This window comes from Camarhynchus parvulus, chromosome 8 (genome assembly GCF_901933205.1).
Source record: "Camarhynchus parvulus chromosome 8, STF_HiC, whole genome shotgun sequence".
In the NCBI taxonomy this organism is placed as follows: Eukaryota; Metazoa; Chordata; class Aves; order Passeriformes; family Thraupidae; genus Camarhynchus; species Camarhynchus parvulus.
Genome location: NC_044578.1, coordinates 11,300,802 through 11,326,717, shown reverse-complemented (window position 1 = coordinate 11,326,717; position 25,916 = coordinate 11,300,802). Strand labels below are relative to the sequence as shown.

The window sequence follows — 25,916 nt, the reverse complement described above, 5'->3', positions numbered from 1 at the left end:
GAAGGGCTCGAGCAGATGTGTTAGCACAGCCTACACTTCCCTTTGAACAGACAGCTTCCCTCCATCTCCAGCTCACACACACCCAAATTCCAGAATTCTCCAGAGGCAGAAGTGTTTTTCAAAAAAGGACAGTTAGGGATCATGTGTAGCACAACCAATTTGGGGAAAAGGCTGGAGATTAAAGATGACTGGAAAGACTGTATGCATCAGTGGCTCTGCTGCATAGGGATTGTCTCACAGATCTCAGACAAGGCCAGAGAACCCCAGACATTGCTTAGGAAGAAGAATGTCTGTGCGATACTCCAGGATATTATCCTTGGCTGGTGAATGAAGTAAGACAGGAAAAAAAGATTCTGAAGATGGTGCATCTGTCTTTTGATGCAGGTGAAAAGATGGCACCATTTAGGTGGTCTCCTGTTCTGTAGAAAGGCAAACAGCCTGCTAGGAAAGAGGCTAAAAATAAGTACTAAAAGAGGAATTGATTTAAAAAAACCCCCAATCCAACCAAAAAACCTAGTCTTTCAGGATGAAATTAAGATGACAAAAGCAAAATTCATGAAGAATGCAAAACCAGTAGTTTTTCTATAAAACAATACCAGATAGTCTGGGTAAAAAAGTGAAAGTAATTAAAATTACATATTTATAAATTCAGTGTAGCAGGTATTATTGAAATTACATGGGAAGAACTGCTTAACTGAAACATTAAAATCAATGGTTATAACCTATTTTTGGAAAGATCAAGTAGAGAGAGGGAGAAGAAGAGTGGCACTTCACAGTAAAAGAGCCACAGTCTGTTTTCAGGACACTGGCAGCTCAGAAGCAAATGATGTGAATGCAATGGATCAATACTCTAACAGATAAAACACTAGATGGGATAGTAGCTGCTGTCTGCAAATCACCAAATCATAGAAGACAGCAGGAAGACTGGATGCCTTTGCACCTTCTGTAATGTGCAGGAGCAAAAAGGCTGCATAATCATCTGAGACTGCAGCCTGCCCAACATCTGCCTGAAGTTTCATGATGCCAGTACCTCTGCTGAATTACTGAACATTCTATATGAATGTTTCTTAAGCCAAAATGGACAACTCTCCAAGAATGAGGATTTTGTGTCAGACAGCATCTCAGAAATAATGAAAAAATATCAGAGGCATTTGGTCAGAGAAGTAAATTAATATTAGTGGTTATGATGATAACTTTTCTGGGCAGAAAGAGAATAAAGCCCAGAGTTATATGGATGGTGCAGTCTTTTTATCAACCTGAAAATTATGGAAAAGGAGAATCAGCTCAGAGAGAAAACAGTTCAATAATTGGTAAATGCAAATGTTTATTAGCTGAAAAATTACGAAAGAAGGTTGTATGTGTTCAAAAATTACCTAGATCAAAGGGTTAATGAAAACCTCTACTTAATTGTAAATCAATTAAATGAAAAAAGAAGGTTAATAACACTGAATATAAAGTAGAACTAAGAACTAATTCCTCCAGTAAGTGTAGCCAAGTTGTAAGGAGAAATTTATGTCCAGAGAATTAAGGACAATATTTTTCAAAATAATTAGGAATCCTGACAATGGTACCATTCTTTATCAGACTGAAGTGGAAGATTTGTTAAGAGTAATGAAGACAAGAAAGAAGTGTTCAATATTTGTGTTCAGTATTTAAGGAAAAGACAGACAATTGATGATACTCTATGAAGATGATAAACTACCAGGCAACAACGAGAAAAAAAAAAGGAAAAAATTAAATGGAAGCTACTAAAGTAAGAAAAATAAGAAACACTTGTGTAGGAAACTTCAAGTAACTTGTATCCACGAATTTTTCAAGAGCTGACTGCAGAATCTCCAGAATTATTATTACTGCTTTTTGCTGAGTCTTGGAACAATTGGGAAGGTTCCAGAAAGCTCAAAGAAAACGTATGTTGTGTTAATATTTAAGAAGGATAAACTTAATGACCTAGATAATTACAGTCCTGTCAGTCTAAAATTGATCTGGAGTAAAGTAATGGAATGGCTGACAAGGGACTCAATTACTAACTAATTAAAGAGGGGAAATATGCTAAATGCCAATCTGAGTGCAATATGGAAAACAGATACTGTCAAACACATTTGCTGGCTTTTTTTCCAATTGTGAGTACAAGTGAAAGACAACACTGTTGATACACTTGGATTCTATATGACATTTGATGTGGTATGCATGACATTTGAGTTAAGAAAACATGATAATACAAAATTGACACGTCTCACATTAAAGGAATGGAAAACTGGTTAACTGACATTTCAAAATGGCAATTTAAATGGGGAATGATCATAGAATAGGTATTCTGCTGGGATAGCTTTCTGGGCATACACTAGTTCACAATTTTATCAGTAATTTAGAGGAAAACACAAAGGTTCACAGAAGACTCAGTCATTATGGAAGAAATCGATAATAAAAAGAAAATATCACTGAGACTGTTGACAAAGTATTACTGGGCAATCTGGTGTAAACTAATAAAATAAGATCCAAATGTAAAGCCACAGGAGCAAAAGCTTCAGGAATTTAGCTGGCCGTTCTATGTGGTTTTGAAAGCTCTAAGAGGGCTAATTCAACAATTAAACTATTTTTTGACTTGATTATCTGCTCCTATGACAAACAGTAAACTCACATTCACATTCCATGTCACTACTATCATGTCTGGATGAACTTCAAGAGTAATATATCCAACCATCCTGCATGGAAAAAAGTATGAAATGAATCCATATTACATCATCCTACTAATATGCATTCAGAGCTCACACTGTAATAGTTCTGAAGTGAACATTACGGTTAATGCAGAGAGTATGCCTGAAAAAGTAACACACAAATTCTTAACAAGCCCCTTGGCAGCATATCAGACTTGAAGGACCCTCAAAACTGAGCATGTGAAAAGCATTTCTTCCCTTTATTTAGTCTTATCCTTATCACAGAAATACTTTTTTCATTTCCTGGTAGCTGACGAAATATAGCCCAGTTCTAAGTGGTATATACCAGAATCTGGCCCAAAATTAGGTGCTAACAGCTGCTGCATTACATATGCCAGTGCTGACAGATAAACCCAGAATCTCCAGTCCTTTCACAAACCCAGCTACTCTACATATGTTTACTTCAGCACATACAAACCAAGTTAAGATTTACAGATCAAAGCTGTTGCTTGTTAATCATGTTCTTAGCTGGGAACAGGAAAATAGCAAAGCTAGAGACCAGAGGCTGAATGAGTTCTAGTTCCTTTCCTTCCTTAGCACCATGGGGTCCACTGGGGAACAAAAGTTATGTAGGTCCCTTTCACACTCCTATAAGCAAGCAGAGGGTTGCACCTTTTACTGAAATATGATCTCTCCCCCACGTTCTAACTTACACAGCTCTCAAGCATGTGCTCAGTGTCCACTCCTGAGGTTCCAGTGGCTTCACCCCAAGACATTGACGCTCTGGCAAGGACGTGCCCTTTATGACCAGGACCCAGTGGACCTTTTCCAGAACCTGAATTTGTGCCTGCAATATGTTTTAACATACAGAAATACAATCATGAGTTATTGCAAGTGTAGGTTTTGTGGCTGAGTTTACCCAGCATTACTGAATATTCATAGGGCAGATGCCTTAAAATGTCTTTAAAGTGTGTATAGCTGATTTATATTTATAATGATTTTATAAATACCTATATAATATATATATTATATATTATTTATTCCGACACTTAGAGAAAAAAGATCTTTGTTTCCTTGGGTTCAGTGAACTGACAGATATTATTATAGTGGCGTATACATAAACAAGAATAAAAGTGTTTTGCACAGAATCATGCATAAATTATGGCAGACAATTGGAAAATTGTATACATTTATTTACGTTTTAAAATAATCCAGGCACAATTTTGCAAATACACAGAAGCACATTCTCCAAATGGGAGCAAAAACGAAGTAACATATAGCAAAAAACACACGGCAAAACATACAAAGTTAAGTATAAACGGTATGAAAGTTTTTCTTAGTCTACAATGGTATCTGCTATCAATACACTTGTCAGCATTACAAAAGGCAACCAAAGAATACAAGTAACACATTGTGTAACATGAACCACCTAAAAAAGTTTATGTTAGCAGCATATAGTAGCAACTTTGTAAGAACAGAAGAATGCTTGCACACTGTATATAAATGCATATATGCACACATATACAGATACAACTGGAAGGCCACAAGAACAAAATTACCCTGGGAAAATGATTAAGGGAATTTTTATGTGTCTTGCAGTATATAAAAACAATACATGCATTAGCAAGCACCCAGCATGTTCAGGATAAAATTACATCCACGAGCAGAATCACATTAACTCCTCATCAAACAAAGCACTTACCATGCTGTACCCATATTGGATCACTTTGTCCTATATCACACTCCTGATTTATGGAGCACATTTGGATGGTAAATTTAGGAAGAATCAGGAGCCCTTGATTCCCATGGTCTGGCAGGAGGAATCAGATCTCAAATTTGAAAGAAAAATACCCATGGAAAAAAATACCCTTGCAAAGCCTGAGTTATAAGATGGTCTAGCAGGAATTCCACTTTCCTGTGGGACAGTGCAGTACAGTGGCCTCACTTAATGAGCTTTAGTTTGCATGATGGAAAGTTCCTGAGCATGTGCACCAGATTCCTTCTGGATGGAAGCAAAGGATGTGCTCCAATCACTAGTGGCATCCAGCCCCTGGGATTAAACTAAAGATAAGTGTGGAGATCAGGTCCTTAGCACCAACAGTTTCAGGCTACAGATCCCATCCAGCTAAGCTAATTCTTTGCTAACACAGACATAGGGTTTGGAAATATACAGAACAAACATCAACAAGTACTATAAGCTGTATTTACCATGTAGATTAGTCTTGGTTGTTCTTACTTGCCCCTACCTGACAAAAAAGGGACCTTCCCTACAGACACCCACTGTGTTTGCAGACACTCAATGTGTTTGCAGTGTCTGTGTATGAGGGGGTGCAGGTGATCAGCCAAAAGAGCAGTGAGCACACAATTTGATTTTCCTTCAACCATCTTCAGAAATATTATTTTCAGTAGCAAAATTATTAAAAACTCTGCAGGCACCTTAGCCAATCTTCTACATGTTCAATTCCCATTAAAAAGATACTCCTGTAAATAAAAAAACCCTTTAGGATCACTGCCCTCCTAACCTCTTAACAACATCTGTGTCAAAAAAGTAATTCCCAAGTTACACTTGGGATGTGAGACTTCCTTAGAACAGAACACAGAATTGTGATTGTGAGTGCCAGAGTAGGTTCACTAAAGCAAGCTGAACTATTTCTGATATTTCAGTGAAAAATGTCAAATTTAGTAATTATTTCCTGGTTTCAATGATTTATTTGCTGCCAGCTGCTAATGGCATTTACAGAGCTCCAGCAAAGTGCTCTGAGCAACACATGATATGAGAAAAAGTACTACTTCTGCTATTTGAACTAAGTTTACACAAAACTTACATTATTTATTATAGAGGAGAATAAAATGTGTAACATGCTATCATGCATAATACATGGTAAGAACATGCATTAGTTCAAGTTTACAGTCTCTTTCCAGTAAATTAGAACAGCAGTGGCAGATGTTGACAGCTACATATTTTGAGGAATTCCCAGAAATAGCAGCAAGCAATGCAAAAAAAGACATGAAATCAGCTGTTTAAGACACCCATGGAACAGTAACTCTTTGTGAGTTTATAACACAAACAATAACAGAACCAGTGATATCTTTCCTATCTTATTCCAGGAAACAGAGTTCAGCACCTGAGGTGAGACTGTGCCCCAAGCAAATCCCGCTGCTGCCTGGGGAGTGTGTCCCTGCTGTGTCCCTGCAGCCCCAGGGCACATCCAGCACTTGGCTGCTCCACAGAAGGGGAGGATGGGCAGGCTTTGGGCAGATCACAGGCTGCCTAGGTCAGATGGAGAATTCTTCTCCACTGGGGCTGGAAAGAGCCCAAAGCTGCAGCTGGGTGGGGACCTACAAAAGCTGGGGGAGCAGCCACACGTGTTAGTATGGCTTCCACAGAAGTCCTGTCTTTCCATGGAGAGAGACCTTTTCTTTCTCCTTCAGCCCCTTTTAGAGGGTTTGCCTAGGAGACTCTAATCCAGAACAGACACACAATCTTCTGCAGATTATGCTAGACAAGGTTTACAAAAAGCTTCCCCCTTCCCTATGACTTTAGCTATACACATCACAGCAATAGCCAGAAAAATATAAATCAATCTGGTGGCTGGCTTCACTCTTTTATGGTTAAGTTTCATTCCTGTGCATCCTCTCAGGAAAGAAGGAACAGAATGAAACACATCTGTTGAAAATGAAATGTTTCCTCCCCAAAGGAACTAAATATAGTCAGGAAAAACAGGACTTTTTTTCAGTAAATATATGACTGTTGCTCACAGTACATCACAATGCCCACAGACAGCTGCTGTGTGAGCACCAAGGTTCACTCTTGTGGGTACTCTAAGGTTCATCACGAACACACCCCAGGCTCACTTCAGCACAACTATTTCTGACATACATGCAGAAAAAATGACAGCAAATTCTAAGCATCAATATGTAACATGTTTCTGATTTTCTGCTCACTAAGAGCATCATCCAGGTATAATTCACAAGGGATTACTTAATTCTTACTTACCTGGTCATGTCTTCTGGTGGAGCATCTGTGCTCTGCTGCCAGCTATCTCTGTGTGGAGTGCTACTTCAGTCCAGCCCATTAGCAGGTGAATAATGGAAGACCATGAGCATCAGCCCTCCAAGAGTTGGATGAGCTTCTCTTTATCAATTCTGCAAAGCATTTTGTGCTTTGGTACTTCCCAGACAAAACACTGGTACCTTGGCACCCAGCAGGGCAAGGATTTTACTGGGGTATGTGCTGTATTCATGAACTTGCCAAAGCCTCTTCCATTAGTTTTGAAGAGAGTCCTCAGAGATTTCTAAATCAGTGAGTGTTCAGATAACTTCTTTCAGGCTGACTTCTTCATCCCTGGTAGTGTTTATGTGCAAATATTTAACAACACAGAATTTGCCTCCATTTTTTCCTGTAAAGGGCATGGCTTTCCCACTGCTGATAATTCCTACTCGAGAGAGTAGGACAATTATTCTACACAGGAGCTAAAGGCATTTGAAGAAAGAGAACACTTTAGTAAAGTATTTCCAAGAGAGATCAATGGGTACTCCTTGCCTAAAGCACTTTAGGGGCATTTTTTAGAAGTTGGAACACCATCTGCTCCTAAGTAGAGCTCTCCATAAGTCCTCCCCATTTACTGATGTAACTGATAGGAGCAGTCTGCAGATGGAGCCTCCCAGCCCAGATGGAAAGGGAATTTGGCTGGATATATAAACTAATTTTTTTCTTTCTGAGAAGAGGCCTTGGTATAAGCAGAAGGATGTGATCTGGACATCTAATAGGGATGAAAAGGTTGGGATGATGCCTGTTATGTCAGTTTGGAAAGAAAAAGCAACACTATTTTATTCAGTCAATTATCTATGCATAGTAATTAGCCAGTCAAAAAGATATTTTTTAATGAAATGTTCTGCTCCTATTTAAAACTTTCTACTTTGAAAACAAAAAGTCAGAAGGTAATGCAACATAAAACATAAAGTATATTTACATTTAAATGTTTATTAAAACCAAGCCATTTATGCCTTTTCTATGCCTTCCCCTCTTTTTAAAAAAAGTGTATTTAAATCCCCCCTACCTTTTAGAACAAACTTTTGATGACTACTCAGCTCACTGATGGCAAAAAAAAGGAGGCCAAACTATTTTTGAGCATTCCTCTCTTAGCAGCAACATGAAAATGCATTTTGAAATCCTCAGGTAAACTCCCTGCTTGTTTTATACTCATGAGTAGTTGATTAAAAGAGGACTGCTTGAATGAATAAGCAATTAGGATATGATTACATTCAGGTAAACTGTAGTAGTTTTATCTTAAAGAATTAATAAGTGATTCTCAGCTGATTTCTTAACTGCTCTCAGAAGGTGAACCACCAAGATTCCTTACACACATCCAAGTACTGACATTCTTTCTTTAGTACCACAGCTGGTTTTTAACAGGTTTAAACCAAGTAATTTCTTTGTAGAATCATCTTTAACACAGTGGTCACAGTTACTTACTCATATAATAAAATTCATGTAAATATGCATTTAACTTATGCCAAAGACAGGCTCATTTAGATAAGGGAACTGATGTTCATTTTTTTATAGTATGAATGAAGCCTGCTGCAATGTTTCTAATGTGGATCTGCACTAAGTGCAAATCCAGGCAGAGAGTAACACCTTTACATTGCTCTGTGACACCCAAACTCTAATTGTGTTCTCAATTTTGTGTACATTTAGATCTTCTCAGAGCTGTATTTTCCTTAGCTATTCTTTGTGATAATGTTTCATGCAGCATGCAAGCATTCTTCAAAGAGCTTCAGAACGAAGCACATATTTTACAACACGTTTATGGTGAATTGGCAAGTATTAATCATCTTAAAAACTTTCTCAAGCTTAGAAACCAGGTGAACAAACTCAGGCAGAATCCTTATGCTCACTGGGGAGAAACACTCAGAGGGACAAACACTCTGCTTCATGAGGACATTTCCATGGAAGTCTGTCCAGTCCAAACAAATTCCATGTGCAGCACTTTCATAGCAGTTTTCTATTAACTCAGAAACCTTCTAAATACAAGTTCAATTGGCTGATGTTCTTCCCTCAAGGGAATGACCGGGTTTCCCAGGCTGCCCTGTAAAATCTGTGTGGAACATTCTCCCTAATTCTGTATGTCCTGAATTTTTCAAATCCTGCCTTACAATTTTTTATTACCTTTCCATATATCCAGACACCTATGTGAACTGAACAGATGCATGGTGATAAATCTGGTTTTTCTACTACAGCTCCTCTTCCAACCATGACCCTTTTTCCCCTTTTGATTTCATCCCATGTTGTATCAGCATAAAACTGATTTAAACTCCAGGAACAAGAAACAGCCACTTTTAATTACTTGTATGTCACAGCATTGCCTGTGAGCTTCAGACACTTAGGACACCTTTTCTTCAAAGTGTTATACAAATAAGTTGAAAATGGGAATACTCATCTCAACATCTCAAGAAAGTCAAGAAAGGGAGTAGGAAAATACTATTGTTCTTCTTTTCTAAACAGGAAGGTGAGACATAAAGTCATGCCAGAAATCTGGGACAAAGCCCATGTTTGAATACAGATGTTTATCCAGGATCATAAGCACGGCCCCAGCCTTTGTCTGACAACCAGAATGAATACTTAGAGTACTAAACAAAGCAGTGAAGGCTGAGCTATATAAAAAAATAAAATCAGAAAGCTGCATTTATGGTAGAAAATAGAAGGAGCAACACAGATGATACCCTGGAATCACCTACCAACAGGAACAAGAAACCAATGATCGGGAGGAGGAATACTGATTTCCTCCCATCCTATGAGTTGGAGCAGTTGATGAGAGAATATATATGCAATGAACATATAAAATATAGATTTATATATACAAATATACAATAGGAAATAGTCAGTATACAAATACTTACATGTAAAAATAGTTTTTTACTTTCCCCTTTTCTTGATTTACAAAAGCATACAAAGTTTCCTGTTGGTTAATGTTTAAGTAGTGTGAGTAAACCCTGTGTGACATGTTCCACACATAATTCCTTCAAGTGTTCAAAGTATTGGCTATTACAGTGTTGAATCTGACATTCTCGATGTTAAAATATTCATAGGACACCTTCTAAAATTAAAGCATTAGTTTAAGTACAGTTTAAATAAAACTCACATGTGTATTTGAATTATGGTCATCATACAAATGAGTCTGCTGCAGTTGAAAACTTTCCATGACAGTAAGCTTAGAAATAGATACTTAAACTAGAGATGAGTATATTTTAAGATTCTTGAACTGCCTTTTAATGTGCAGATAATACCGTGAGATGGGGAGTTCTTTCAACATCATCTGAAGCAATGCAAGCTGATAGAACTCAGTATTACAAATTATCCTCAGTAGGAAAGCGGATGCACAGAACAATTTGCCATCAGAGCCAGACACGTTGTCACTTTCTTCAAATACCCAACAGACAAGAATAAATGACAGGTACCATTGTTTTTGTGTTAAGAATAAATGATCTGGAGCATTCTGCATCAGGAAAGTGCTTTAAATTAAATTAAATTAGTCCTCACAACTCTCTCGTGAGGTAGATAGACACTATCCTTGTTTTTAAAGATGGAGAAACTGGAGATGTAAAATAAATTATGATGGCTGCATGGGAAATACTGTCAAAATACTGTTATTTGGATGTTGGAGCAAGTCAAACGCACAACTGGAGTAAATGGAGATATTAATGAGACAACTTTACACTCACCAGCTTGGGTACTGACAGCAGGCTTGGTACAACAGCCAAAGGTTCATCATGGGCTACAAAACACAATCTTTGCCAAATGCCATTCTGCTGGAGCTGAAGTGTGGGACAACAGCTTCAAAAAGCACAAAATACACAGTCCCAGATGGTGCAGACTGACCAAGGTGGAAGGAAGCTGCATATCAGAAGTTATGAATTAATCAGGAGTCTTGAGTAGGTAATATCTTCTCATTCAAGAGTTGAGTACAGTTCAAGAACCATGCTTAGCTCATCTCTAATTTTACCATATATGCAAGTGCTCACAATATACTGTGTATCAATATATTCAGGTGTTGGTTTTTTTTTATTTACTCACTCCTGGACCTTGGAGGTCTGTATTTTTCCTCACATTTCTCTTGTTGAAAATTTCTACTGATACCACAAATGGAACTAGTGCTTTAGTACAGCAAATGAGCTACAAATAATAATTTTAAATATCTGAGATGATGGACAATTTCCAAAGGACCACCATGCTCTCTGTGTGCACCTGTATATACAGGAAATCTCATCTGTCTTTAACTGCTCCTGCCTTGAAGTAAAATCCAGTTAAAGTATAAAGTGCATAGTGTGGATTAAAACCCTAAGAAATAACAAACAATGTGTCTGCCTTCCACAGATGATTAATTTTGCTTAACAGCTGAACCACACCCTCTTTGTCTTCTGGTTTTTAGTTTAGTGTTACCTAGGCTGAGAAAGGCCAGCCAGATGTAAGCAAAACTATTGTAAACTGAGACATTTTTGTAATATGCTGTTAAGAGAGAGTTAAGTAAACCAGTATCAAGACACCGTCCAGTTGGGATGTGTAAATATTATTGTGTGCTTCTTGGCCCACTTAGCAAATACTTTCTTTTCTGTGATAAACCTGTGGCCTCCATATGGAGCATTTTCATGGAGAAAGTATTCCTCACACTCGTCTCTTCCTGGCTCGTAATAGTGGTAGGGAACTTTGCGAAAGCCTTCTGACCTAGGGAGAAGAAAGATATACTTCAGTACTGTCCTCAAGAAAAACATAAATCTATAATACACCTGAATACAAGATACAAGCATCCTGGCTTGGATCAGCAATAGTGTGGCCAGCAGGAGCAGGGCAGTGACTGTGCCCTGTTCTCAGCATTGCTGAGGCCACACCTCAAATCCCGTGTTCAGTTTTGTGTCTCTCACTACAAAACACACACTGAGGCGCTGGAGTGAGTGCAGAGAAGGACAATAGAGCCAGTGAAGGGTCTGAAGCACAACTCTCATGAGGAATGACTGAGGGAGCTGGGAGTCTTCATCCTGGAGAAAAGGAAGCTCTGGAGGGACCTTACTCTTTACAGCTGCTTGAAGGGAAGTTGTAATGAGGAGAGGGTTGGTCTCTTCTCCCAAGGAACAAGTGACAGGACATGAGGAAATTGCTTCAAATTGCACCACTGGAGGTTCAAACTGGATATTTGGAAAAATTTCTTCACCAAAAACGTTGTCAAGCACTGGAACAGGCTGCCCAGGGAAGTGCTTGACTCACCAGCCCTGGATGTATTTAAAAAACGTGCAAATGTGGCACTTGGGACAGTTTAGTGCAGACTTGGCAGTGCTGGGTTAACGACTGAACTCCATGATTTTAAAGGTCCTTCCCAACCTAAACAATTCTATGAATGATCTGAAATCCTGTCCATGTGTCAGCACTTGAACTCCTTTGCTAAAATGTAAGGGCTTTCATTACATCACAACTTCTAGGAGTTTTCCTAAGGCAGAAGAAGCTCAGTGTATCTCTCAGCATACACAGATCTTACCAGTCAGTGAGAAGCTGAAGGGCTGGCTGCTATGAGCACTGCACATTTTGTTTAACCTGTGATAACTCAGCCCACAAGGCTCCCTCCCCAAGCAAAGTCTTCTCACTGGATATCCTAGCTGTTGAAACTGGTTCTTGAACTGGCTGAACAGGGCAGTTATAAGAGTAACATCCAATTTAAGTGGGTAATCTAGTCAGAATCACAGCTTAAAGGGGACATCCTTCTCTGCTGCCAACAGTGCTATCATGCTGTTGACTGGTTTTACATCAGGGCTATACAATGCCAGCTTGGCTGAGCTCCCTGAGGACAACCTTAGTCCTGTCACCTCTCATCCCAGGGTGCCTACTGTGTGTTTTCATAAACAAAGAACAACATATGTTCATTCTGTTCATTCCATCTGGATGACTCAATCAGTGAGATCTGCAAGTTCTAAAAAGTCAGCTTCTAATGTTAAGATATCCTAATTAAACAGCTGTGACTCAAATTCTGTTGTTTGTGACATTTTTTAGGTTCTGCCAGCAATGAGTCTCACACTGGAGTGACAAAGAATGTGGAGTGAGAATCTGCACAAAGGCTTGACTTTAGGAGCTCGTGATGCACTGGCCTGGTTACATGCAAGACTCGGGCCAGCTTAGGTACAGAAAAATAGATGTGTATGTACTAGTACCATACATTGTTCATTTCCTGCTTTTCTGAATGAATGAGGAATAGTTTCCTTTTATATTTTTCTACCATACACAGTAGATTAAAGTATTTAACTTGGACTTGTAAAAATTGTGTTTAGAGTTATACTTCTGACCACAGGATTAATCCACTATCACTGTAAGGTCACCAACAGTAGTTGGTCAGAATTTATGTCAGTTTATGGCGATAAAGCTCACAGGACTTGTTTTATTATCTAATTAGAACCCTCTACTACTCAAAGCAAGCCATATATAACCAAGAAAGTTCAAGTAGGCTGCTCAATGGTAGTGAAATGTAATTTCAGGTAACTATCCTGGGCTAATCATTTTATTTCACTTCCAGGTGTATTTGGTATTCAGAAAACAATGTATTAGCTTTTTTCCTCTATAGATTTGTTTTAGCAACGGAAGCAAGTATATTTTATCAAAAGAATATGAGCATACTTTGTTTCCAGCTAATTCAGAAACTGCAAAAGATTTTTGATTAAAAATAGCTCCTTATGACATCTGATATTAGATTTTGTAAATGTTTTTATTTTATCAACAGCACATGCCATATCAGGAGTGAATATGCTGACAATAGTGTCACATCAATGCAAAAGACTGGGAAGTGACTGCCTGATCCATTTTTTGGATTTATGATATTAAAATCAATTGTGAAATTTTGACAAGACATCAGAATTGTAGATGCATGAAAATAATTTTCTATGATCTTACTTGCAGTAGGTGTCATTTATCATCCCATAGACGTGAATTCCATAGCAGGCATCCATAGCCAAAATTAAGGTGAACCAACCCGTGCTGAGATATGAACCTGACTGGACTCTGTAAAAATACAACATACACAAAACAAATTGCAATGAGAAATTATCAACACTTTATCAAAGAAATAAAATCTATTGCCTGGGACAAAAGGCATTAAGCAGCTTGACAATCTGTCAAAACCATACAATTACTTTGAATTATTTATAGATATGCTCTCATTCTTCTCAGCTTGGGGCCTGCAGCTATTGTCCACAGGGAAAAAAACACGTTAAATATCTGAAGTCAAATAATGCATCTCCAGTAAAATAGAAAATTATTTATTTTCACATCTGAAAGATAGCAATTAGTGGAGTTTATAAAATGAGATAAAGTTTACCAAAATACAAAGTACTGTTGGAATTTGTGTTGGGCTCACATGAGTAGGGACTGTTTTCTTCTGCAAGCAAAATCTTAATCTACAGTGGGCTACCCTCAACCTGAAAATTCACACAGTAATGAAACTTCCAAGGATATTTTGGTACAAAACCATCTAACAGAAGGTTCTGAAAACCAAAATTCTGTGCATATCCCTTTACCTAATTTTGTGTTATCATTCTTTGAGCTACCGCAGCAGAGAGAAAACCACAAGAGCATAGTGCCCAGACTGACAGTCTTTGCCCAAATGACTAGATATATTCAATCAGCCCAGAAGTATAAGCTGCACCAGTGAGAAAAATTACATGTGTAAGGATTTGGCTCACAGACTGGTTGTTTGAGCAAACACATGCATTGCAAGCCACAAACCAAATCCTGTTGGCTCTGCTCATACAAATGTTACCAATGGGGGACTGGGAGTCAATGGGGTTACCCAGATAATCTGGGCATGCAAGACTCACTGCTTTCAAACCTCACCAGTAGCGAGAGCACACTCAGCCCTTACTACTTATGAACTGGCTGAAGTCCAGCTTTGTGCATGTATTGCTTTCACTTTTACTGAAATCAGTGAAAATAATTATCTTTAAATTATTTAAAAATGCCCCATTTCCAAAGAAAGATATCACAAAACTCACAAAACCATCTTAATAGAGCACCTTAATAGAGCTGGGTGTAAGTGAGAGAAAGGGATATATGAGCTTTCTGCCACACCTGTAAGCTCTTAGCTTTTGGGTGTGGCAGGGAGCAGTCTGTTCTCCATCCTAAGTTAAAGCAGCCTAATGTTTGCACACAATTCAGTTTTGCTGTAAAAGAACTCCCAAGTAAGCCTATGTGCAAATCAGTTATTGCCACCAACAAAATCTTCTGAAAACATTTTCATCCTGGGGTATGAAAAAAATTTTCATGTGGAAAAAAAAAAAAACCCTATAGCAATTTATCCAGCCTACAAGCCCCAACCTCCCTGTGAGACAGAAGAACCAGCCTCAGCTGTTTTTTCCTGGTTCAGAGCAAGAATGTACTCCAGTCTCCTGCCTCCCTCCTCCTGCATCAATACACCAATCAGTGGTTTTGGCACAGATTGTGTTACTTCCTTGCTCAAGCTGAACCAAATACTACTTAAGACAATGGGTGGAAAAGTAGCTGTACAACCTTGATCATGACAATTACCTGCCATGTAAAGGTCTGAGATTCCAATTCCTTCCCTGTGTAATACTTTTTATTATGGATATTAGAAAAGCTCCAAGAGCTTTATGTTCCTAAAGAAACTCCAGTACACTCCAGTTTAAATAAACCTTTGGTTTTTTTAGTGAAAAACTATTGCCTCAATTCCCAGAGCTGAGTCCAAGAACACTGAAAGTAGTTAAATATTCTCTTCCTTGCCCATGTCTGTCCTCCTTCATGGTTGAGCTGGTGTGGACTTTCCTGAAATATCCTTTCCCTTGGGGAAACAGCTAAGTATCTGTTTAGCTGTTCTTGTAAAGATCATACTGGAAATAGTAAATAAAGGGCTAACTTAAACTGAAGAATGACAAGTGGAAACTAAAGGCAGGGTGTCAAACACCCAGGTTTCATTAGGTGGAAACCAACTGTAATTGTGCTGCTTTTCTGGACACCTTTATAGCCACGAAAGTGTACAGCTGTTTATCTGCCCCATCAGGATCTTCATCTCTTCAACCAGAATGTTCTGCTACTGTCTAGCAGGGAGAATTCCCAATCCAATTCATGTTATTTCAGAATAACACTCTGCCATGATAAAAGGCTGCATTGCTTCTAACTTGCTTTCTGCTCTTGCACCAGGAAAACACTGGCCTTGAGCTTTCAAAGCATTTTAGAATCATAATAACCATTTATAAGAACACGATGAAGATCAGGACCCTTCCGATAATGGAGGTTTATTGGAGAGCACTATATTGACAGCAGCATCTGAAATTTGCTATACTCAGGAGGAAAAAGGAATTTTAAAAAAGAATTAATCAATATTTCATGTCTTGTTTTAACACCATTGGACCTTAGTCCTCTCATCTATATACTACACTGGCAGGATAAATAAAAACAGCCGAGTGAGTTCCCAGGTACCTTCCCTGGGAGATGAAGTACATGACAGAATACAGATTATATACTTTAAACCAAAGCACTTATATTCATCCCATTTTTTCCTCTGAAGATACACAGGGATATGAGGGAATATACTTGAGCAGTGGAGATTCTGGGTGATTTGGTAACACCTTAGAATTCAATCTGATACCATAAACATGCTTTCAAAATTCTAATGAAAGCAATATTAGAAATGCGAAAACAATTTCAGCTGTCCCTAAAAGGCCATAAATCTCCGAATACCTTTTAAAATATCATCCCATAAAACTCTAGTGCAAAGCAATGTCTCAGCCCTTGCTATTATGCTAACACTGTGCACTCAATTTCCCTCTCTACAGGAGAGTTTTACACGTTTCTTGGTCAGGGGGTTTTGAGACTCATTAGAAAAAGAGTTCCTCTTGTTACTGTAATTGCACTCAAATTTCAACTTTTACGCATAGGAAATAAAAAAATCCTCCATTTATGTGTAGCATAAGGCTGTGTAACCACACAAGTCTGGGGGAAGGAGGACATTAATCCCAAAATAGAGTAAACAGGAGTTTGTTAAACATCATCTGCAGAACTACAGCAGGCAGATCTATGGTGATATACGTATGTGCAACAGTCCCAAAATTGTTTCCTATGGCTCAGAGAGACTTTTTTTCATAGTATAAAATTAATGGGGTACCAGATCTGGACAGGAAATTGTCTCAACAGCTCAGGAGAAAATAATGCACTGTTTTTCAAAATACACTTTTAAAAAGATGGCTTTGCTTTCAAGACATGATTTACAGCTGCATGCAGCAATAAAAAGGCAATGCTCACAAAAAGTTACTTTGTTTACCTTAAAAATGAAACCTTATTTTGCATACTTCCTACTTTATTAGTGGTCTTAAAGAAATGATAGTTATAGGTTGTAATTCATTGCGCTAAATACCATCCACCATTTCAGAAAAGTACATAGGCATATGCTTAACATTAAAGACATGAAAAGACCAGTGGAATCAACTTCGTTAAAATGCTTGAAACGAAGTATATGCTTGCTTATCTTGCTCTTAGTGAAGGTTTAAGTGCTTAAAATGTCATTATTTAATCTCAGAATATAAAAGTAAGCTCCAAGATTAATAGTTACTTGAAAGTTTCAAGTCTCAAAACATATAATTTGCATTTTTAGTAATGCCTTCCATAAACCCCAGCAGAATGAACTGACTAAAGTTTCTCACAACATGTTACAAAGAGACTTGCATTCTATTTTTCAGAAGAAAATAGCAAAATGCACTTTTAGGATTGCTAGAGTTGTAATATATGACACATAAAGCTTTAATTAAAATTTAATTTAAAATAAAAGCAATTAGACAGGGCTCTTCAGCTTTAACTTTCCACCACTTCAAAAAAAGAATAAGAAATTGACATAAAGAAGATGGAATAGAGAATGCACCCTAAAATGTTGGCAACTGAAATTCATCTTGTTTGACATCTATAACCATGCTTTGATGTAGGCTAAATGAAGGAAAAACTCATTCTTCCTGTCACTGGGGGTAAATGGAAGAACATAAAAAATTTTCTTGGTGATCCAGGGCAGGTGAGTTCAAATTGAGTACAAGTTTTGTTGTCACTTGAGTTCTGATTTTAGCACAGAATTCCAGGAAGTTCTTTTCTTCATTCAGTTGTTCCAGGATTTTTTATGTGCACAATCAATTTTAGTTCTATGGTTCAATGGACTGTAATTTCCAGTGGGGACTTCAGTGGTAAAAAATAAAATGAAAAAAACGTTTGTGAAGGCAGAGAAGATGTCTACACAAGCAATTGCATGTCAATCTGATTGCAGAAAAGAACTTAGAAGTCTATTTTTTAATTCTTTTGGGAGAAACTAGAGATCACAGAAGGTCAATTAAGAGTGTTAATTAAGATAAAACCAAGGAAATTTAGTACTTCAAAAAGCTATTAATTAACAGAGCTTGCCAAAAGCATTAGATAGACACTTTTCCTTTTTGACTTAATTTCAAAATATTGCAGTAAAGCAAAATTCAACAGTGACAGATTGAAATGACAAATTTCTCCAGGCCAATTAATTGACAAAAAATATATCCTTTCATAAAGGCTGTTTATAGAATCTAATCCTCAGATGAGTCTCCCACCAAACTACTGAATCAGCTGAATCAGCAGCAGCTTTATTTGCAGCAGCTTGTCAGGCCTCTTGATTAATAAATAAGTATAAATAAGAGTATTGGTCCAAATAAGAGACCTATAATACACAGAGTAGAGGCTTTATAATGTGAGATGGCCTTCCAACAAAAGGGCTTGTTAAAATGATTCAAAATAAACAGAAATTTTCAAAAATATGTCAGAATTAACTTAGGCAATGCTCAGGTAGAATTGTCTCTGGTACTTCTTTGTATCTGTGGTGCATCAAGAGACCATGAATCCTCTGAGAGGGGTCAGGGCACTCTGGTTTTGCCTGGCACTCTGTCACAAGCCCTGTGTCAGCCTCATCTGTGACAGGTCCTTGGGAAGGAGGGTAGAAGGTACAAGTCCCCTCTGCACTCCCTTGTTGAAGACTATCACCTCTTTTTCTCCCTGGGTTTCTCTGGGTTTTTGCATTGCTGAATCATGGTATATTTCCTTACAACTAAAAATACAGGAAATTTATCTGCCAGCAGATACTGGTGAGCCACTATCCATTTCTATACTAACCAAATTAATGCTTCCATTGCACTTATGTTGACTGAGACTTCTCTCTTTTTTGTTTTTTTGGTTTTTTTTCCCCTGAGGAAGCGTCTCTGAGCGCAGCTGCTGTAAAACTCTTCTGCTTTGCCAAATTAAACACCCACATTCCCCAGGTCACAGATTTGGTCTACGCCTTTCTCTTCACATCAGATGTAGGTTTGTAAATGACAGATTGGAATGAGCTGGCAGAAAAATGCACCCACCTCTGAGACAACAGCAAGGCTCTCACCTCTCCCCTGAGCAGCACATACACTTCTCTTGCCAGAGAGCTGTTTTTCTGAGAGGAGTAAAGGAAGAACCTTTGGTACAGGAGAAGGGCAAAACTCTAAATCCTGAAGAATATCTGCCTTAGCCTGGATTTATTTCTGTTTTCTCTAAGACATGGTACTTTGTTGCTAATTATTTCATTACATATTTCTGAAGTAAAAAGAGCACAAGAAGAGCAAAGAAGACACAAGCACAGAAAATTGATTTTACCTGGTAAAAACAGTTGCTATTTCTGCATTATAAAGATCCATTTTAGGCAACCATTTATCATAATTATTCATTCTTTTGTACCTCTGTGTGTGTGTGTGTGTATGTGAGTGTACATACGTGTTTGCTCTGTATTCCATAAATGTGCAGGACATCTAATAATAAACAGCCGTGCCCCTCTAGCAGTGAGCAAACTGTCTCACACATCCTGCTTCAGGTCATTCTGAAAAGTGAAACATTTATACATGGGCAGATGTTTTATTAGCCATCATGTATAGTTTTATGCAGAGCTTAAACAAGTGGAATGCGTTATGAACAAACCTGCAGGAAAGGCTACTCCTAGGTCACAAACTGGCCCACAAGAATCTCTCCCCACAATCTGCTTTAAAAAGAGATGTAACACTTAATAAACCCCATGTCAAAATGGCATTGAAAAAAAGACAGGAAGGACACTTACGAATGATCACAAAAAAGAGCAGAGAAATGATGGCTTTGTATTTAACTAATTTAAAAAACATCTAATTTAAAAAACACCAAAACTATCTGACTTACTATTTACTTATTATTTTGGGCAAGACAGGCAAAATCAACATTAGAAATAAGGACTAGTCTGTTACTACAAGTACAGAAATAGCTGAGGCATCTGCTTGGGTATTTAACTTACGGGTTTATTTCCAATCTTTGTGTTGTGTACATTTTTCTAATTTATTTCCTGTCTTTCTTAGTCTATTTAATACTCATGGAAACTTGAAACAAAGAGGAAAAAGAGGAAAAAAACCAAGGCAGCAGCCTGAGAAAATTGACTTCTGCTGTCCAAGCTTCTGTAGGTTTCTTATTTCTGATTCCTTGACCTGACTTTGATGCATCTCAGTTCAGTTCTGAACTCAGGCAACGAGACAAGGAAGTTACTTCACTCAGGAAGAGAGGGCTCCTTCAGATACCTCTGCTGCTGAGCTCAAAGAAGAAAAGCAGAATTCCTGTTCATCAAGGGTGATCATAGAGGGCCAGCTTGGTGCAAACCACACAGAAGAGAAACAAGACTAAATAATTATAATTGTAAACTCTGCCCTCCAGCATATATATTGCACGTATATATTATTTCAAGGTGATTCTCATGCATTCTCAAACCTGTGCTAATCTCTTCGAGATGAATGGCATCCCCTGTAGAGAACATGAATTGGTAGATGAATTTCTTACAGCTACTGGGCTTCTACAGGTTGCACTGAGTCTTCAGGTAAGAACTGTGGTCTTGGTGCAAACTGTTTACAGAACAGTAAATCCCAATTTCATACTTTTTTCCTTCCCCACTCTCTTCCCTAATCCTTCTGTTTCCAGAAATACGTATTTCCTTGATTTCTCTTGAGTCAAGATGCTTTATTTCCCTTTCTTAAGTACAGGTTGTGGTTACAGCCACAGCCCATGCTATTGCCTGCACTCAAGTTATCAGCAGAAGATGCCTTTTGGGAGCGCCTGGGTTGCACTTGTCCCCTGGGGTCTGCAGTTTATGCACAATCACAAACAACCTCGACCTGCTGCAGCTGCACCGTGCATGGCTCCACACATCTCCAGTTGCACTTGGATTTTGTTGATGAACAAAATGTATGTTTAAATCAGGGCAGGATGCACAGAAATGTCACCCATTACGTTTAGAACGAAGGAAAACTAAATTCACATAAGCAGGTTTGGGGGCTAAACTGTTGGCATCTTTACACAGGCATTTTTCTCTTCAAAAATCACCTGAGTAAAATTAATTCCATGCTTAGGAAGACTGTTTATCAGGAAATGCAGCTCCTCTGGTCAATGGCAGCAGAGCACTGGCTCCACAGGACAATTACTTATGCTCACAGTGGTTGAATCAAATGGGAGGTGATTCCAAAATTTCCCTGGTTGTGGCACCATGGTGTAACCATGTCCCGCTGTTCCCCAACTCTTACTGGACTATGCTGGGCTGAAGACTTACTGCAATCCCTGGTGGCTGTGACAAAGGGAGGGACAGTTGAAAGGCTGGCACAGGTTTCAGGGCTGGTGCCACAGTTGTCTGTAGGGCAGCTTTGTGTGCTCTTCTCTTCACCAGTAGCTGCATCCAGTTTGCTGAGTCCTGGTTCAATATTTTCACACAGCGTGAAAGGGAGTAGAGAAGGATTTAGATTTTCATCCTTTGTAACCAAAAATGAATCAAAACTAAAAACTGCGCCAAGTGGAAGAAAAAAGACAACAGGGCCTTTTCCCTGCATCTCCATTTAAATCAATATTTTCTGTCTTGGGTCTGCACATTTTTCTACAGGGAGGATATAAACTAAACAGAGCTGCAGTTAATCCAGGATCCCTGAAGAGATTTAATTAAGGAGGCTTTCCCACCCTTTTCTTTTGGTATTAAAGGGCACTCACTACTCCTAGCTGCATATTTTAGTAAAATGTATTGCAGGTGAATACAGAAGAAATTTCTTGATTAGCTCTTACCGGCTCAATACAAGATACTGAAAGGGCTTCATCTAATCTTGTCTGCAAGCAGCCTACATTTTTCATAAAAACATTTTCTTTTAGGTTGGGTCTTTTTTATGTTGAAATCGAAAATATGATACAACTTTTTAAAGATGTACATTGTATTTCTGTGACACTGTAAAAGCAGAGGCTTTTACAAAGATATTTTGTTTTATTGCTATGGTGAAAATGAAAGAATAGCTAGCATGAGATTGTACTCTAACTCTGTTCATTTGAGAGGGAAGAACACTGGACCCGAAACTCAGCTGACAGAACCCACACTGATGTATATCAGCTGATACCCTTTCAAATTTTCCACAGTCTGCAGTCATTGTAATAGTTCAAGCACTACCTCTTTGATATTGATATGGAAGGGAAGGCGATGTTACATTGTTCTCCACACATTTTACATTTATCTGAGAACTTTGCTTTTTACCAGGATGGATGCCCATACTAAAATAAAAAAAAGCTTATGGAGGGCCAGAATGTTAACTGTAAGTTTTTCTTCTGAACAGATAAGATTCACTGGAAAAAGATAACTCAAACTCCACAGATTAGACCTTCATCAGTGCACGTTCCTCTATCAACAACTCTTCTCCCCCCAGCTCTGGTATTCAGAGGAGCGTTTCCAAGTATTCTAAAATTCATTCCTAATTTGTTGCTAAATTACTAACTGATTATTTACATTACAGTAGCACTGTGAATCCTCACTGTGCAAGGCAGACTGTACACACACGGCAGTTCTTGAACCAAAGAGCTTAACAGTCAAACACCCAAGAGAAACAGATTCTTTGGAGAAGGTACCTGTCCTTACCCCTAGCACTGCACCGCATCATAGAGCCACGTTCTCTGGAGGTGCATCCAGAGCCACAGAGCTCTTCTCTACACTGCCTATTTGCACTAACCAAAAGTTCATCTTAGATTATGGAACATCACTATTTTTAGCAAAAATGAAGTCTTAAATCCAGACAAATTATTCTGATATGGAAAAAGGAGGTAAAAATAGAACTTGCGTGGGTCTGAATTTTAATTCAATTGCAAGAGGCCATAAAGTAACCCATCAGTCAAGCTTTGAAGATTAACTGCTAATTAACACAGATGTTGCCTTCTCTTTTACTACTGTAACTTTCTCCAGATTAACTTTTCCTTAAAGTAAAAAAGGAACAAAATATTTCTCTTTCCTTTTCTTTCTTTTTCTTTTTTCTTTTTGACATACATTTTAATGAAGCCCACGCATATATACAGGTGTCATATTATGGTTTACTATCAATATTAGAGTCTTGCTTACTATCTATTTTCCATCAAAACAGATCAAGTCTTTCACTGGTTTCCTAATTAACTAATCTCTGTCCAGATATCAAGAAAGAAACAAATAATCCTCACATCTGAGCTACTGAAATTCCTCTAACACCTAGCCGGTGGCTTTCTGAAAGTCATCTTTCACTCATGCACATTGTGGGCAGAAGAGGTCAAAATCTAATTAAAGCCTCACTTCAAATATAGGGTCCCAAATCCTGAGGACACCCAGGATTAGCTTTTGTCATTCCCCTTGTGTTCCCCCAAAGTCACTACATTTATGCAGCAGGGTCTTCTGAAAGCCTGATGCCTGCAGCCACTGGTTCAAATACCTACCCTGGAGGCAGCACCCTGATTGTAGGCAAATGTATTTGGCAGAACCAAGAATGGCACAAGTTCTTCTCTCAGATGCAGCCCTTTAGAAAAAGCATGGTGTCGCAAACAGTGCAGAAAAGCAGGAGACTGCCACAGAGAAGCTCATAGGAAGAGGAACTAGGGGTCACAGTTGATTTCCTACTATCGCACTGAACAGTTTCTTCAACACTGGACAATTTCAGAATATATTATTCCAATATTCATTGAATAGTCTGCAGGAGGTTAATAATACAAGTGGAAACTTGGAGAAAAATCTCCATACTTATTAGAACGGCAGTTAAATGCTCGAAACCAGAATTTTTATGGCTTCTCTGCTATCAACTGAAGTAGCAAATTAGTTAATTTTCCAAGTCTTTCGCAATCCAGCTTTTTGAGAATAATAAACACAAGAATCATCATACTAATCATCTAGGCAGCTCACTGTCAGTCCAAACTAATGCCTAGGTATCAAGAACAGTGAGGACTTCAGCTAGCACCAGGAATATGATATCTACAGTGAACCCAAGTGAAGTGGGATTCATGAAGTGGGACAGTGGTCCTTTGCTTTAAAAAAATGCTCTGATTTCTCTTCCACATTATACTGCTCTTAGTTACATCATCTTTTCAGCAATTCCCAGTATCAGCTAGTTAAGAGTAGGCAATGTTACCACGGAATTGTGCAGGCAAGCAGCTCCTTGAAGGTCACACATGTGACAGTACTCATCAGAGGAGCCTTTGGCTGCTCCCCTGGCACCAAAGTTCAGGACATCACAGTTAATTAAATTCTTATCTACAAGATTTGCATAACAAACATTAAAACAAGTTAATTCATTACTATTAGAAACTGCAACTCGCTTGCCACAATTTAGCTGACTCAAGTCTAGACTACATCCTTTTGGCACCAAACTCTAAAATCTAGAACTGACTAAAATCTGTTCTAGGGTTATATTACAGATAACTCAGGTAACAGTAGGAGCTACACTGTTGGAAGGATTACCACATTAAAAATTAAGAGTTCAATCACATACAACAGCAGAGATAGTGTCACAATTAGCTTTACAAAACAACATCATTCTCTATAAAGCTCTTTCTTTGCCTCTTCATGCTATGTGCCTGATAAGTCCTTGCCAAGAAAGACATTATACTAATTACAATTAGTTATACAAAGTGTAGGACAACTTAAATGATTTATTGGTTTTTTTTCCTCACAAAATAAATGTTATTTTGAATTCCAAATATACAGTAAAATAAAGCAGAAGCCACAGATGGCATGTTCAGTCCAGACACGTATGAATGTGAATATACTTACAGGGACACTCAATCCATTTAAAACTTTAATCTTTTCCCTGGAAAAATCATTGCAGAGTAGGTTTTATGCAATTAAATTCATTTTTTCCCTGAGCAGAGACATTTAAGGTTCAGAACCAAGAGCTGAGCTGTTTTAAAAAAACCCTTAGAATAAAGAGGATCTTCTACCAATTTTTTCCTAATGTCTTCAGGTGAACAAATAAAAGTATGCACATTTGTCATGCAATATTAATGTGGCACCATATTTGCCTTTGATGTAATTATTATCTACATGCAATCTGAAGACATAAAAAATCTGAAGTTGTATGGAACAATTTTCTGTGTTAACTATCGAACTGTAGTAATGACCACTTCATACCTAGGCATGGAAATAACAAAGGAATCCTTCTGCTTCATTTCTTTGGGAACTCCTTCTAAGAACTACTACAAGACCCTCCTTTGTCCTCCATCCTGCAACATCATGAAGGTCCTGTAACCATACTGACAATTTGCTTCTCCTGTGAATATCCTGTGTTCAAGTGCATTTCCAGGAAGGATTTGCAGCACTGAGAGTCTGAGCAGAGCACAGCACTCGATCCTTCAGGGGGACCCTCTCATAACTCTATTTTGAACTCCTCTGAAGTTCCAAAAAATACCCAGACTCACTGAAAAATGAAGAGCTGATCCAGGCTGACATTCTCCCAGTCCTTCCTACATGCCCCATCTCCAGAGTGCCAGTGCACTCGAGCACTTAGATGTGACACAGACAATGAAGGTACACAAGAGAAAAGGCTTAGACACAACAGGCACTCCCAGGAAGCAGCAGGCTTACTGCTCTCTGAGTGCCTTTTGCCATTACACCAGCCATTTTGTCCTCAGTCTTGTCAAGTGAAGGCACAGCACTTAGGAAAATACATTTCTCTTTTTTTCTGGTCTGCAAGTCAGCATTATCTGATTAGGTCTACTTCCTAGGGCTTGTTCAGTCTCGCTTATCAGACACACTGGAAAATATTTCCAATAATAAGCCAGCAGAAATCTGCCTTCATATCTGGTGTCAGGCAACATATAACAGAATTCTTTTCATTTTAGTTTTAAAGTATTGCTTCATTCAACAAGCCGACTGCTGGCTGACACACAATCTAACCTAAAGGCTATGGATCAGCAGGTAAATGCAGAAATTC

At 38.3% G+C, this 25,916-nt stretch overlaps 1 protein-coding gene across 1 annotated transcript in view; it reads right to left on the bottom strand.

Annotated features, from left to right (window-relative positions):
- Nucleotides 1-3,105: 3,105 nt before the first annotated feature.
- Nucleotides 3,106-25,916, bottom strand: part of ST6GALNAC3 (ST6 N-acetylgalactosaminide alpha-2,6-sialyltransferase 3) — a 188,204-nt gene continuing 165,393 nt past the window's right edge. The window contains exons 5-6 of the mRNA XM_030953567.1: nucleotides 13,582-13,689; nucleotides 3,106-11,376 (exon numbers count right to left, since the gene is read on the bottom strand). Coding sequence (XP_030809427.1) covers nucleotides 11,190-11,376; nucleotides 13,582-13,689 — 295 coding nt within the window. The 3' untranslated portion in view covers nucleotides 3,106-11,189. The remainder of the gene's footprint in view (nucleotides 11,377-13,581; nucleotides 13,690-25,916) is intronic.